Below are 16,989 nucleotides of genomic sequence, written 5' to 3'. Positions count from 1 at the left end.
GTTTTTGATATTCAAATGAAATGAGAGAGAAAAAGACAAAGGATGCTTGTGTGAAGGAGGGAGGAAAACTAGCATGGGATCATTTAATTGTGCACAAATCACAAGCCCAGGAAGAAGCTGAGCCAAGCTGGATTCGTACACCTCCCGGTGACGTAAGACGCAGGACACAGCAGGCCATGCAGCCCGCAGGAGGAGGTCCGGGCCAGCCCTCTACGGGGACGCTTGACTAGCTCTGGTAAATCACCCCGTTTCTCCATTTTCATAAGTTTAGTAAACAGGAGAGCTGGGGCAGAAGATTATTTTGAAGTGTTTTCAAGTTCTAAACATCTATGAGCCAGAGAATTTGGAATCCTGTGAGCAGGAAAACCGACTCTTGCTTTAGTAGAACGGTAAGTAACTGGCGGTTTGGACTTCCAGGGACTTCCTTTTGCAGATTTTTTGATGAACTGACTAGTGATTACAGTCCTGGTTCAGAATGACCCGGTGGGCTTTCAGCATTTACCCTCCTTCTTTATTTGTCTCTTTCTCGCTTCCTGTACTGCCCGACCTCCCTCTGTGGTTCTAGCTGACCTCATCCTTGGACACAGTGCTAAGAAATCGATAAAGCATTTCCAGCTTTGATACAGCATTTCCAGCTTACAGATCCTTTCCGAAGACCTGCACCTGCTGTGCAGGAGGAACCCTGAACACCTCCCTTCCCATCCCCCTGCGCCTGCAGAACACAGCACAGGAGTGACGAGGATAACCATAAAGAACACAGAGAAATGAGCCGATTACGTGATAATACCACAAAGAATAAACCACAGGGAAGGGATGTGGAGCTGGGATCAGCAACTCCGGGGCACATTAGGGTGTTCTTGTGGATGTTACTTTTTAAAATGTTGTGTCAGACTCCAGGGCACTGGGCCTCACTGGGTCACAGTGACCCGGCGCTGCCTCATCTGGGCACCCTACTCAGCTAACACAGGACGTCAGGAGACAGACGGCAGCCAATGCACGTGACTGGATGGAAGTCTATGGGAAAACCAGACCTCTATTTTTTGTATTAGTCTCTGAATATCTGGCTATATAAGGAACAACCTCTACTATTTAAAAATAAGTAGGTTTTTCTAGGTTCATATTTCAAGCTAACCATATTGATTTAGTATGGTTTTTATTCACTATTGAATTTTAAAAGGTCATTACTCTCAAAAAGACTTCTTGATGTGAAATTATAACAAAAGTTGTTCTGTAATGGCTGCTGCCACTTTTGCAGTATTATAAAAAAAAGATTTTTAAATAAACTAGATAATATATTTAAAATTACTTCATGAAGTATGGCATTTTATGCATATTTTAAGTAAAATTATTAGATGTTAGCAGCTTATAAATCCCTTCGTGAATCCTTACAAAATACTATTAAAATATAAATTAAGCGTTTATTGGCACTTGAAATTGTGTGGACTTCACTTTCTAAGAGTCTAATATCAGTGACTTTTCTTACTAAAGACAGATCAGTAAGAAATCTCCCATCGTTGACTTTTTATTATTCACTAACAAATCTCAACAGTAAATATCAAACTAAAATAGTATTTAAGACTATAAATCTATATCTTAATATTTTAAATGCAATCTTAAATGATATTCAAGAAATACAATAGCATCATATATTTTGCTTATTTATGTGAATTTGACTATTAACCATCCATCAAGTAACTTTAATATCAAGTATTTACATTTCCTTTTTAGAAAAAACATTAGATCCAATTTAGTAGGTCATATTTTAATACAGTTGTGTGTTGTGAAACTGTCAGGAGGAGAGAGGTTATGAGCAAGACTGTCATCTCATAACTTCTCTCCTGGACCTCGGGGCTGCCTGGGCCTGCCTGGCCACAAGGTGCACATGCTCAAAAGGGAAACTGTTGGTCGGATGCTGCCAGTTTACCTGGGAATACTGCTCGCGATCGAGTTCTTGACTAGACCCAGACCCTGCCGTCTGCTTAACCCGGTGCACTTTCAGTTTCATGTGTCTCGTTCGCTCCTCCACTACTAAGCTCACTGCAAAAACACACAATGGAAGCCTATTAAACACGGGCAACACCTTCCAAGACCAGAACGGCTTAAGATCTCAATGCTTTTGATATGAATTCAATTAAATGGAGTTTAGAAATAACATATGATTAATAAACTAAACAAAATGCAGAATATACAACGCTAGCAACTGTTAATCTGAGATGAACATGACTCAACTCACAGAATGAGGAACACAGACGTTAGTAACAGAGAGAAGGACCCTATCTCTGTGTCTGATCTGAAACAGTCTCATCTGTAAATGATCATGTGAAACTAAGTTTAATTGTGAAAATGTTTTGTATTTAGTCACTTGGTTGTTGGGTGTACATATATGAAAACACACATGCACGTTGCACACTCACACACATGCACATGCTGGCATGCATGCACACACTCCCTGACACCCTCAGCTCACAGTCGCCACCTAAGACTGTTTGAATTGATGGGCATCTGCTTTTCTGAGGCATCTTTTTCATTAATTTCTACCAGCAGCTTTTCATGAATATTTGCTAGTCTTAAAAATGGACCTACTAAGAAAAGATTAGTCTTTCACTTCTAATGGCCACGTCTGACCACATAGATGAAATTCATAAGTTTTGAAAATACGATATAAATTTTAGCTCTTTAGTTTACAATGTGTAACGAGAAGTATTCCATGTAAGCCTCTATTAATCTCCTAGGGAGCAGGTGTCACTGTTTCGATGGCAAGAACAACAGCATTCAATGAAGTACGAGTTGTTGTAAGTCAGAATCCATCATAAGCAGCTTAACTTCAAGATCTTGCCTTTAATTTTCACATTTTTACAAACGAAGAAGAGAGAAGAGCTCATGGTACAGTTGTGTGCAGAGTTAACTCTTCACAACAGATACCTGTGTTGTATGAGACCCACGTTTATTTAGTACAACGTATCTTTTGCCAATTTCCCAGACTTTTCAACCTCTGCAATGAGGGCTAAAATTTATTTTTAAGTTGTGCGTATACACATATATATGGAAAAAATATTTTTTGACTAAATATATTGGGGCTTCTGCCAAGAGGCCCTATTGATGTAAAAATAATGGAAATGTTGATACATCTGATTGACTTGGCTACTGGCTTCATCTCTTACAAAGAGTGTGCAAAGACACTTGCTGACGAGTTTTTCCACGGCAATGATTAAATATGACCATCCTTGACAAAAGACACTGGCACTCATTTTCAAAATTAAGTGAATATGTAGCTTTTATTTTGTTCAGGTATAGACTAATAGCCCAAGAAATAAATAAACTGTTTGAAATTTGTGTCTAAATGTTTTAATGATACTTCTAGCACGAATTATTAGATGTTTAACTTTGCTTAAATTCAGTAAATGAGACAGAAAATATCTATCTCTAACATCACAGTTATGTGAATTGAGCAATGACAGACACTTGCTTTGAAAATGTTGACTTCAGAGATAGCAAATGATGGCCATTATGATTGAAGGATGGTTCAATGAAGATCTTGAGAAAGGCAGTTCAGAAATTTATTAATTACTTGAAAATGAGCATTGTAAATAATAATGAACATTATAAGCAAAATGCTACTTGACAGTAATTAGGAATTGAGACAAAGTTACTGAGAAATGTATTCTATTTATAGAAAGCCATATGCAATACAAGAGAACACATCTCTGGTCTCTGCCCTCTGCCTGTGGTGTGGGTATCGTTGGGCGCTAGCTCAGTCACCTGTTTGGGCTTGAGGAAGTCAAATTGTAATCAGCTGTAATCTCTAAAGCTTGAAGTAATTCAAAGCAATCTCTACTTGTAAGAAAAACAGACTTAAACGATGTTAGCTTAATATTCTCATCAAATGATATTAATTTTATGTTAAGAAATTTTTGACAGTGATTAGCCCAGACCTCCGTAATCTTTGCTGTATCATGTAATTCTTAGGGAAGACGGGAACTGGAGACTGAACAGATTACTCCCCAGAGCTGCTGGCCTGAAGCAGTTGTGGTGACCTAACCTCGCAGGGACAACACCTCATTTTTCTAAATGCGATTGTTTAGCTTCCAATACGAAAGCATTTAAATCCTCATTTGGCAAAACTCAAAACTAAATCCAGTGGTAGCCTAACTAACATCAATCTTAAAATGGTTTTAAATGACTTCACTTTTACCTTCCAAAATTGATTAACACACTTTATCTTTATTCTTAAAGAAGTGAAAGTTGACCTCTTTTAATCTATTAAAAAAAGAAAACCCCCAAATTAATATCGACTCAGAATCGAGAGTGGACTGTCCGACTCTCCAGCAGAAATTTGTTGCTATGCTATCCCCATTGACTGTTCTCAGATCCCAAGAACAGGAGGAAAATGCAAACAGCTTATCATTTACCTATACTGAAAAGTCATATGATTACATATAATCCACACTTTTATTATTTCTCATTATTTCCTGACAATATGTCCATTAGTGTGTATTTTGAAATAACTGTTGATACAAGTTATCATGTTCCAGTGAAAGTTTTTTTTTTCATAAATATCAATGAAGAACCTTCCATGTGAATTTGGAAGTTTTTAACTTTTCTAAAGATTTCACATTTTTTTCTCAATTATATATTGTGGAATAAAATGACACTATTTCTGGATTACTGGCATGTGACTCTAAATAGTAAGACAGATTTAAGAGCTAAAATAGAATATTTATCATGAATTTGAACCAGAAGGTGTATTCCATTAATGTAATGACTTAAACAAAGAATACTTGATATTTAGGAATGATTAAAAATGAACTGGATCCTTGGAATATGATTTTCTGTCGAGTTATCTCACTATCAGTAAAATTAACCACAGCCCAGGGAACTCAAATACCTTACTTTGAAAAGAATGATTACTGATCATCATTCAAAAATTTTATGTTATTTTAACAATTTTAATGCCAATAAAAAATTAAAATATGAAATAAAATATTTTCCAATTCTCCCACAAATCCTAGCATTAAATCCACATTTTAGGAACATTTTGAATGTTGGCAGCACTGTAAACTAACAAAATCACTAAAATGCCAGTTGCTATTCGTTTATAAAAAGATTTTAAAATTGTGGGACTCTTGGGTTTTTATTTTCAAAATTTTTCAAAACTGCCACATACTAGAGAGTTAAATAACCCCTCATTTTCTACAACAGACATAATTACCATGTATCATTGAGTCTTCTAATGAAAATACAGCTTACATATAATACAGACAAAAGATGAGCACATGTAGCATAGACTGTGTTTCAGCTATAATTGCAAATTGTGTGACAGCAACAAACCATTCATCTCCCCAGCCCCAAAAGCGTAATTAACATTGCAATTTTATTAAAAAACTGCTTTTTAAGTTGGACTTTTTAATTATACTTTCTACAAGTTGAATGATGTGTTTGATGTCGAATAAATTGTGCTTTTTAAAGAACAGATATTAATTTACCTAAAAAATGCTTATTGAATATAATTTATTTTCTTTAGATCAACATTAATCTCTATATATTATTATTTCTAAACTCTGGCATTTCTATCAGATAAATCTACAGATGTCAAAAATCAACTCATTACAATTAAAAAAGTATAACAGTGGAACTTATTTTTAGGGATTAAATTAAAACCAGACTTATGAAATCATTTTTTGTTTTCAAAACTCAACAAGAATAACTCATTGGAACATGCAAGGTGACATTCAAGTAAACACAATTTAAAAAGCCTGTAATTTATTACAAATTTCTAATGGAAAGTATTAGATACTATCAAAAATGCAGACATTAAAATAATTACTTCTTTTTTCATGTCAGATGCTTTGCCATGAATTCTTAATCTAGTGTGATGGATGGTCTCTGAGGAATCTAGGAACAAGCTGAAATCATCTGAAGACACTGTTTGTGCCTCAATGCATTTTCCTAGATCTATCCCTTTCATAAGATTATTAAAGAATGCTGTGACTTACAAAATAAAAAGCTTAAGGATCTTTAATAAATCTTTCCTACTCCATCACTGAAAAATTCCTATACTATAAACTCCTCAAGGAGAAGGTGTTTTTTCTGGGAAACTCCTTTGACTTAGCAGACATCTGTGATTTGCTTAAAAATATTGTAAATATAGTTACATGCAATTTAAGATCATTATAACTTAAAATTAAAACTTTCATAAATGTTTAAATATTATTCATGAATTTACAATTATAGAAAGATAAATTTGTGCTGATATTCTAATTTCCTAAATCTTTCACATTTCTCCCTACACATCTGGAAATTAACATGGATTTTTAATTTCAAACGTTTATGTTTATAGGCAAAAAAAAAAAATCCATACAATAATATTGTTAAACCTTCCAATATTTTCAAGTATTTTAGGTGAAACATGAGTGTAAAAGAAAGTAGGAATAATAAAAATTTCTATATTATTAAATATATCAAAGTAAAAAGATTCTGAGTATTTTATTTGTAACAGGGGTACTTAGCACTCAAATGATACAGGACAACGGGAAGGGTCCTCAGGCTTGTCTGGTTAACTACACTGAGCTGCCACACTTTATGAATAGAAAAGCGAATGCCTCTGCTCCTTGCTCTATAGCAATACAATGAGGGTTGGCGATGGGGAGCCCCACCCTCGCTCCAATGTGAGTCTCAGAAAGAGCAACGATGAAAGATCACCTATCCGGAAGCTGTCAGGCAGAAGGAAATCTACAAACTGACACCTACGATGCCTCAGTAGTGACAGCCTTTGAAACAGTTCTTCTCCGAAGCATTTTATTGTTAAAAACCACTGAGAGTGGGAACTCAGGTATGAGAAATAGTATAATATGAAACACAGAGATTAAAAAGGAATAAAAGATGAAAAATTTAGCTGTCTGCAGCCAGCACAAATGACACAAAGTCTGAATAGAAAGAAAGAAAGAAATGTTTGATGTTTGAAAATCTAAATATGTAATATCAGTCTGTACGCACAGTTTTTTAGCCTTTAGAGGAATACGAACTGTTAAGATGGACAAACATTCTCCACACGGCTGGGTGCAACGTGACAAAGCATCGAGACCCCAGGAGTTGGAATGACCGGCCGTCGATGACCATCCTAGACCCATCGCCATGTGTCAGTCCATCAACCAGTTCCTCATCGACCTCTCCACTGAGGAGTTTTTATTTGTAGAGCAAAGAAATTGCTTAGAGGACCTTCCTGCTGTTGTAATCTGTGATGGTGATATTATTTCAATAGGGTATTGGCAAAGTACTTTGTTTTATTTTTCCCATTTTCAAAAAATGGAAAACTATGACTTTCTCTCTTGCTCTATTACCTAATTCCCAGCATTTCTTAAATTTGCCAAATTATCAACACTATAGGTGTTAAGAGAAAAGAATTCACCAGCTGTATTTTACATTTCTGTTGCAGTTTTTTCCCCCACTTAAAGGATAACGTGTTCTTTGCATGTTCATCTTTATTTTTGGAGTCATACAAGTGTAGTAAGCAACTTTGACAGAACACTTGTATACCCTCCACCCCTCAGACACACACACACTACACATACATAAACAGAAAATGTTTAAAATATTTTGACTATACATAAGTGCCCAATTTCTGGGGTCATTTTCCTAGAATAAAGTGTATCTCAATTTGCAAGGGTAGAAATGTGCCAAACTGTCTTCTTTATGCCCTTGTATGATTCTCTTGGACGTCAAGGATTATGTTATAATAATATAAACAATAAAATAAAAAATGACATCTATCCAGCGTGAGAAAGGTAAAACGCAAGTAAACAGCATACGTTAAATGAAAATACCACAGGGTCTCTGGGGCTTGTCAGAAAGTGACCCGTCTTTGGTCCAGATAACTGAAATGGAAGGTCGGCACAGCTGGAAGTGGTGGTTTGTATATGCGATCACTCAAATCTCCCTGCAGCCAAAACCACCAGACCATCTTCCGCTTTAGCTGACGTCACTGAACTGTCCAAAACAAAACTCAGGGCTTCCAACCCCAGATGTCACTGCAGTGTCAGAACTGCCGAGCCCCAGAGCAAAGAGCAAATACCAGCTGGACACGGGACAAACAAGAAAGTCAAGCTCTTGTTGGGAGAATTGTCACTTGACCGTGGCTTTTGCGTCACATACTTAAACCGCTTTGTAAAATGTATTTTGGCTTTGAAGGGAGCCCTGTCCTCCTGGTGGGGCACTTCCTCAAGCACAGCCTTCAGGAGGGGCAGCCCACCAATTACGCCTGCCCTGGGGGTCAGAGGCTCTCCCTGAGGGCACGGTCTCCATCCCAGGTGGCCTCTGCTGTTTTTACCCACAGCGTTCATTCTTCCAATTACACTGATGTTAACAGGATCAACCTTGAAAGGCTTGATGTGGCATAACTGCTAAATTCAATGTCAACTTTTTGACAGTCTCTTTCCTTTTTTCTATAAAAAGTGTTTACAAATTTTAAAATTTGTAAAAAAAAAAAATTACAGTATTTAGGGGACATATAGACCTTTCGAGGAAAAAAAATCAAAGAGCCTATCCCCGGCTAGACATCTGACTTCTGTCCTCCTCTGCACGTCTCTGGGAAGAAGGGGTGATAACCTGCCACCTCCGCAGGGCATTTCTGGCAAGTTGAGGCTTGGCTGACACAAGTGTTAAATATCTTGAAGTTCTGAAAGCCCACAATACTACTATACCTAATCACACTTGAACCGGCAGAATGGGGAAGAAAGGGTCACAACCAAGAGTTCTGAGCTGACTCCCATGGGCTGCTCCACTCTCTATTCCCTAACGTTTAAAGAGAAGAGCAGGTATCAACCATATTTATGGGTTTGCGGCAAAAAAAGAAACAGGTAAATCAGACACCTTAACTAATGAAGCTCTAAATATTTATGAATAAACAAATATTCAGAAATATTCGTAACGAGTCTTCAGGAAAAGCAATGCCCTGGAAGATTAAGAAACTTAAACCTCTGAAATTTTAACATACAATAACAACAAAGGAATCACCCAGCCTAACAAGGCCTAAAAATGTAAATAAAACTGAAACCCTTTTCTACTTGATGACAGTTATAGCAATGCTGATTCTGAAGAATATACAAATTAGTTTACTTATTTTAGCAAAAGTCAAGTTACATAATTTGTTCCTATTATGTGTTTCACAACCATAGTATTCTATTAAAATAAATGTGCAAATATCTATACAAAACTAATGTAACAGAAAAGTACTAAAATAATGCTTTTCACATTTTTATATGAATTGCGCCTAAAGTTAATGCTAATAGTTTCATAAAAATTATATTTGCAAGACTTAGCATTCAAACTGTTCTTGCCAATATTTAAAGGAGGAAAATAAAGGCAGTTTATTTAAGCATTTTAAATGAAAACCTTGAACTTCAAAGTACAGCTGACTAGACACAATCCTTAAATAGCCCTGTGACCGGGTTAGAATAATTATGACATATTTCATCAGTGAAACAGGAGAAGAAAAGCAGCAAATGCTGTTTACTTTTTGTTCGTGCTCAGATCGTCTAATCACTCGAACTCTAACTACCTGTTACTCTCTGTGTATAAACTACACATTTTTTATGATAAAAGAAATCCATATTTGCAGAAAAGATAGTATGATGTTTTGTTATGATTTGAAATTGCTTCCAAAAGCCAAAAAGTTAAGGCACCTAAGAACACTATCTACAGGCACATAAATTAGACATTTATTATGATAGTAACATTTTTTTCTCACCTTGAAGTCATTTAGTTTCTGGTTCTGTTTTGATCTTCTGATATCATTATTTCGATGCCCCCAAACTACATTCCTGGGCTCTTTAAAACTGTCCAAGAAATGTAGCAGAGAGGGAAAAATTGGCTTACTTTTAGAATGAATAATTTAAAATACGCCTATAAAAGCAGTTTGTGAAGCCTAAAATGATAAGGTCTCTCAGCTTTCAACACAAAAGAAGGAGGTAAAAGGTAAATAAGGTAGTGTGGACATTTACAAGTCCTCAGTTAACTTTTCACCCCTGAGGATGTGTTATCTTTATGCAAATACACTGGCTTAAGTCTTTCCGAGTTGCATGGTAATTTGAGGGATAAGCCAAGTGTAAGAAGATTAGCTGAGTGGAGAAAAATCGGGTCATGGTGGGGTCAGACCCCTAAGTGGGCCTCTCCAAGATCCTGGTGTTGAGAGTGGTAGATGTCAAGCAACATGGGGCAGTGGACAGAACGTGGGCCGTGGAGTCAAAGCTGGCTCTGCCTCGCAGCAGCCTTGTTACCCTAGAGATTCCACCTGCCCCTTTGACTCTCTTCCTATAAAACGGGTAATAATCTCCCCTAACAGCTGTGCACATGTAGGTACCATATTTACGTGATACTGCATGCACAGCAGGTACTCAAGAAATGCTGACTCAATGCGGGAGAACAAAGTGTTTAAGCAGAAGGTCTTTGGAGTCTCGACCACTGTTCCACCACTTACCAAATGAATGACTGACAGAAGGCCAAGCCGTTAATTTTCTAAATTTCAGCTTCCTCAGTTGGAAAATGAGGATAATAACAGTTATGTCTCAGGTTGTTGTGAAAATATAATGGGTTAAATATATAGCCCTCTTAGTCAAGTCACCGACAGAGTAAGTGCTCAACAAATCGTGTCTACCATAAAATGTATACAAATGTTATATAAATGTGAGCAGTACTTTGTACCTCTCTTTCTACGTTTTACAAACATATGCTAGAAACACATGCTTTACAAATACACGCTAGAAGATTAACACACTGGTCCCCTACAGTTAGGGTGACCAACCCTAACTGAGCCCAGAACTGTCCTGGTTTTAGTGCTGAAGGTCTTGCATCTCAGAAACCTCTGTCCTTGGCACACTGGGACCACTGGTTGCCCTTCCATCTACAATTCATCAGAAACACACTCTCCTCAGGAGCCCCTTAGCCTGTACTGTCACTAGGAATGCTGTGTCCCGGTCCTCAGCTATCCAGGGAGACCTAAGATGACTCAAGATGCTAGATCCCAGAAAAGATCAGCTCACAGCAGCAGGATTTCTATGGAAAAGGAAACCTTTTATTCTTTATGGGGTATGCGAGCTTGAAATTTTACTTTAAAGAAATTTCTTGAGCTAGCCTCTATCCTTTCTGGGCTTTCCAGACTCTCTGTGGCTCCTCTGTGGTCCCTCAAGTCCCAGAGGAAGGTGCTGTGTCGCCCCTGCTCCTGCCTCAGTTTTTGGAAAGTGCTCTTTGGTTGTTTTCAGCCCTGAGCTCCCTTCTGAGAAGCAGACCACCCCCCACGTCCAAGGAAGACTTGGCAGAGCGACCACACCCCTCGGCCGGCATGCAACGACCTTGTAAAGGTGTATCCATGGGACGCGTGCTGGGCAGGAGGCTGTAAACGTGCACACTCCACACAGACTGTGGGTTGTACCACTTAGGGATTTTGCTTCGTTTGAGTAGCTAATTATAGCTTTCGGCTGACTAGTAAATAACACAAACGAAAGAACCCTAAGTGAAAAATTCTTGTATTTTTCCTTCTTTTGGATAAGTGAGTTAGATCATGGCTGTCTTCCAATATAGAATTTTAACACTTTTATCACACTAAAATTGATCTTGCAAATGGAAATAAATTCTTCTGAATCTCTGTACAAATGCACTGGCCATTTCCATACTGCTGAATTGAAGTTCTGTTCTGATACCTGAGTTAGAAATGCAGGATTGCCAAAAACCCATGCAAAATCTAGCAATCAAAACATCTTGAAGTCATTGAACAACATTTTAATTTTTATTAATATAAATTTATTGCCAAGTATGTCAGACACTATGCCAGAATATGTGCATTATGTGCCAGAATATAAAATAATTATATTTTTATAAATTCAAACTAAAATAAGTAATTGAGTGTCATTGCCTCCCATTTTCACTCTGTAATACTGAGATGCAATATCCTAGGACTCAGGGATAATATAGTTGGGTTTATACCTATTCAAATAGGAGACACTGACGTTCAGTGGCAGGAGGTCAGAGCAAGAGAGCCGGGCTTGCTGTCTGCTCCTCGGCACTGATCCTCGGCAAATCCCGGAATCTCTCTGAACCTGAGTTCCAGAAGTTCACCAAATAGGGATGGCGTTACTCCCAGGACTAGCTTCCAGGGTCACTATGAGTAAGAACTTAGCTCAGTGCTTAGCGCATGTTCAAATAGTGAGTAAACGTACTTTCACTAAACTGTTCAGAATTACCTAATTTTAAGTATTATCCATAGTACCATTCCATCAAGCTGAAGACTCACGTTCAAACATTTAACTGTGGGGCCAGCAGTGACAGTGAAGAGGAAGTGGTATGTGCTGCACATAAGAGTGAGATGAGGCTGATCCATTTGAAACTCCAGTGCAAAGAATGGAGACCAAATGTGACGAAAGATGACAAGGCAGGTCAGCCACGTGCACAGCTGGCCATGTCCCTTCCCTACGTCCCTCAGGGAGACGGAACTGACGGTACATCAAGGCCCTGAGGCCAAGAGGAGTGGCCTTTAGGCAGCTACTTCCCAGGCGTGATGCAGTGGGGGCCCAGCGTCCCATAAGGTCACAGCTGCCCAGAAGCGGGTCGAGGGGTTCTACTCCTCTGCACAGACATGGCCCTGAGCAGAAGATGAGCAGCAAGCCCTTCATCTGTGACAGCAGGGGTGTGAACAAACAAAACATAAAAACATGCTATGACTTTCCAAAGAGAAGTTTTCCAGTTGTCATGCGGATACAAAAATTTTGAAGCAAAAATACTCAGTTTTAATCTTTTCCTCTTTGATGTGAACTGCTCATAATATAAATAATTCGTACCAAATGCTCAACAAAATCATTGCAGGGAAAAAACTATACGTTGAATAATTCTGGTCACTATTTCAATAAATATAGTTATATACCTCTCATAGATCACGAAAGAAAAGGAACAATATTACATTGTTAAAAAGTTATGTTAATATTTACCTTTTGTGGAAGAGTTATATTTTTCTTGTTCTTCAATGAATTAAACGCACATAATGATGGAAACAAAAGAAAGAAATCAGCAAATTTATAGTTAGACGTGGAAAGGTGAATCAACAATGGCATGAGTAATAAAAATGCATAACACATAACATGACATGATAAACAGCAACGACAAAACATGAGGAAACCTCAAATACGGTCTAAAATTAACCAAAGAAAGAATGAATACAACAATTTAAAGATTTAAAATAAAAACAGAAACATTGGGAAATTAATGTTTGGCATCTGAAAAGTATATTATGTAGTATTTTTTCTTGCCTTTTAAGAATTGCAAAATATTTCACCCACAATTCCACTAAAACATTTTAATTTTGGTCTACTGTGACTTTTTATAGTAAATGTATTTAAAAGCATATTTAAGATTCATAACTAAAATTTTTATCATTTCAAAAATTACAGCATTTCATATAATTTCAAATTTCATATAATAAGTGAAAAAATAAATTGCACTTTTGACTAGACAGTAGGCATTTTCTTTTCACCGTGGAAAATATTCCGTAACATTTTCCACACGGAAAAACCATACTCTGATTTACGTCATCCTTTCTTCCTCCTCAAATTAACTATATATCAAAGCGAAACTGTCCTCAGGAGACCATATTTCTTAGACATCTGATAAAGCTTCATATCCAACCTCTGTGTTGGCACAATATTTACTGAGAAACAAAGGCTGTCTAGATATTCCTGAAGGGGCATCATCAGAGCTTTAGGCAGCAGATGCAATAACAGAACAGGCAAACATCACTAGCACATCACGTGTGAGTGTATGAACCACCTTTAAATATTTCTTTTTAAAAAGACATGCAGTAGAGCACAAAGACTGTCACCGGGCTGGCTTCAGAAACCACACGTGTGTGTAAAGCCAGCTGTGCTGCCTTCAGCCTTGCTGCACCCAAGGGCGCCCCTGGGGCAGAGCGCTGGACAGCCAGACGGTTCTGGAGTCCTCTCTCACCCGTCACTTACCAGGTGAGGTAACTAAACTTTAAGGCTACTTTTTCAGCTACTTTATCTCAAAACGTCTATTGTAACCCCCTCTTCTTTTCCCCTAACCGTACTTGAACATGATCAGATTCTATGTAGCAAACAGGCTAGCATTTCAAAATTTTAAAAGAAACTTTAAAATATTTTTTCAAAAATTAAGTAAATAAGTCTTTTCAAATGATATGTTAGCCTTTAAAAAATACATATTGTATTTATGGTATAAAGAGAGAGCAGTAAAACTAAATGACAGAAAAGAAGACGGGCATCCAGTCCAACAACCCAACTGTGCTGGCAGCATCCTACAAACAACAGTGAGGTAACTGTGTCCAGAAACTGCATGTGAACAGCAGCATTTCATACGTTCATCAAGATGGTGTACCCGTATCCAGGAATCTAAACCATTTGAAATATTTGCCCTTATCAATGGTTTATCAATTCAGTTATTTAAAGAAAACTACCCTTTGTTAAAAATTAAAAAAAAGAAGACTGGAAGGAAGAAAGTCAAGTGCAGTAGAGGCTTAATCAATTGCAAATAAACTGCACTCGGCATCAATCTTCATAGAAGACAGAAGTAAAGTTTAACGAATATCAAAAGAAAAAAATGACATAATTCTCTGGCCCTAAAAACAACAACGAACTCGATCTTAAATAGAATGTGTTAAACTTTAACCCCTGAATCAAATTAGAAGTTTACTTCTAAAAACACATTTTAAGACACACAAAGATGCCACATCTGTTCAGTCAGAAGCGGATGACGGCTGATGGGACCATCATCGGCCACAGGTCACTGAACACGTGGTGGCAACATAAAGTAAACCGGATCTATCTTAATTATGGAAAAGCACTTAGGTATAACAATATATATTTGCCATCATATTTTTAAAAGGTTGTATCTATATGATTCTTAAGATCATACATTTCAGGAACCTCAAATAACAAGTGTTTAAGAGTTATTTATGATATTAAATATCAAAATAACCCCGTCAATTTCATCCTCAGTCACTCCTTTGTTCCCACCTCAATTGAATCCTTACAAATTGACGATTTCTCTGAAAAACAGCTGTGAATACGAATATCATAAACAGTAATGTTGATAATAAGAACAGAACATGACCTTTTTAAAAAAATAAAATCCAGCATGCAATCCAACTGATTCCATAGAAGCAATTCTTACAGATACAGAAATAACAAAGCTACAGTCTCACTATGTGAGAGTTCTCTGCAGCCCCCTTACGTGCTTTGAACCTGCAGAGTGCTCTAACAACTGGAGGAAATGCAAAGAATTTTAGGAACACGTGACTTTTTGGATATCAATCTTTAGCACAATATGGCCATAACACTGAGTTTGCAGCTCAGTACCACAATTTTTAGTTCTTTTAGTTGTGCAACAGGAGTTCATGAACGGATAATTTAAGTAAACACCAAATTTTACTTTTAAAAGTAAATTTTAAAACAATTTCATCTAGGCTATTGCTAATTACAGTCTTAATAACATTAATTATGAATTATCTTCTCAAAATGTTCCCAGAAAAGAGAAAATAAAGTTTGTTAAATGTGTGAATTGAGAATTTCAACGAAATAATTGTTCTTTTAGAAAAGAAAGTCAGAGTTTCACATAGCATCATATTTTCCTGATTAAATGAATACCCACACAACAACCTTGAATATCAAAGTATGACATCTCAACGGGACGTGTGATTTGAAAAAATAATACCAATCCAGAGTTGACAGTAGCGTTATTCCTCTACCACTAAGTTGATACTTAAAATCTGTGCTGAGTTCTATAACCCAGTATTTTGCTTCCAAACTCTGCCCTATCAGTCTTTGAAACAATGTATTTGTCTCCCTAGTTCTTTAACATTTCAGTGATACATTCAGTAAAGCACTTCCATTAACTGAATAAAACACATACCCAGTACCCTTGATATGGAATAAAATACCAGTTTTGCATCAGTAACAACCAAAACTGTTGTAAAAAATATTAACCTTTCATGAGGCTGTTTCGTAAGGATGAAGTTTTTTAAGACATGTTTTAAATATAGGTTCACTGCATTTATATTACAACCCCAAATCAAAAATTATTTCGCTAAACTGCTTAACAAATCCCTGATAAGATTTATGTGGTAACATGTACTGATGAGAAAGCATTCCGCCTACTGAGAAATGGGACAGCATCTCGGGTCACATGAAGAAAACAACGACTAGTTTAACCCAGTATTTCAGTTGTCTAGCCCAGGCAGTTTAGTGAATTTAACTTCCACTCTCTCTCTTTCTGTTTCTAGGAAAATCTTCATAACATGTATATGCTTAGAATAAGGGAAGCTTTAAGTAGCACGAACTCTTAAGGAAAAAAACACCAAAATGTGTGCTCTAAGTCATTTTGCCATCATCAAATTTATATAAAAAATACAAGATATTGCGAGTAAGTTAACATAAAAAGTACTAGTAGAGACTTCAATATGATCAAGTGTTTAACATAAAAAATATTCTAAAAACAAGGTTAAATAAGTCTTCTTTTAACACACAAAATACCGTATTTTACAAATATTTTTAAAATTTTGTTTTCTTCCTTTGTCCCTCTGACAAAAGGTATTTCTAGGGCTCAATCCATTCTTTTAGTTGGCCATCTAAAATTCATTCATTCACTCACCCAGCAAAAGCAGAGTGTATGCCATGAACCATCGTAACTAGGAGCTGGGAAGAAAACTCTAAGAAACAGATTCTAGGCTCCAGCAAACTGCAGGTGATCAAAATGCTATTCACGTAATAAAAGGAGCATGAAAAGAGGCAGCTCCCAAACCCCAGGTCTGGACAGCGGTCTGTCTGTGGTGGATACCTTGTTCTACACTGCCACTCCTCACGGGCACCTGTGGGAGCTGCCGGCCCCTGCGGCTGCTGAAGCCTGCGTCCGCGGGAGGCGACTGGCTTGGGCTTCCTTGCCGGTGCATTCTGCGGGAGAAAGACAAAGCGGGAAATG

General features: G+C 37.2%; 1 protein-coding gene across 50 annotated transcripts in view; it reads right to left on the bottom strand.

The window, feature by feature from the left end:
• Positions 1-16,989, bottom strand: part of RIMS1 (regulating synaptic membrane exocytosis 1) — a 418,194-nt gene that overhangs the window by 77,554 nt on the left and 323,651 nt on the right. For 26 of the 50 annotated variants that reach the window (XM_070244806.1, XM_023625170.2, XM_070244807.1 and 23 more), the window contains 2 exons: positions 16,849-16,961; positions 1,925-2,037 (listed from right to left, as the gene is read on the bottom strand). In XM_070244806.1, the coding sequence (XP_070100907.1) occupies positions 1,925-2,037; positions 16,849-16,961 (226 nt within the window). Of the gene's footprint in view, positions 1-1,924; positions 2,038-12,971; positions 13,002-16,848; positions 16,962-16,989 lie in introns of all 50 variants that reach the window. The other 24 variants (XM_023625193.2, XM_023625199.2, XM_070244815.1 and 21 more) reach the window with 2 other exon arrangements.

The sequence above is a fragment of the Equus caballus genome, chromosome 20, assembly GCF_041296265.1.
Source record: "Equus caballus isolate H_3958 breed thoroughbred chromosome 20, TB-T2T, whole genome shotgun sequence".
Lineage (NCBI taxonomy): Eukaryota > Metazoa > Chordata > Mammalia > Perissodactyla > Equidae > Equus > Equus caballus.
The sequence above is the reverse complement of the archived record's forward strand: the minus strand, read 5'-3'. Positions and strand labels throughout refer to the sequence as shown.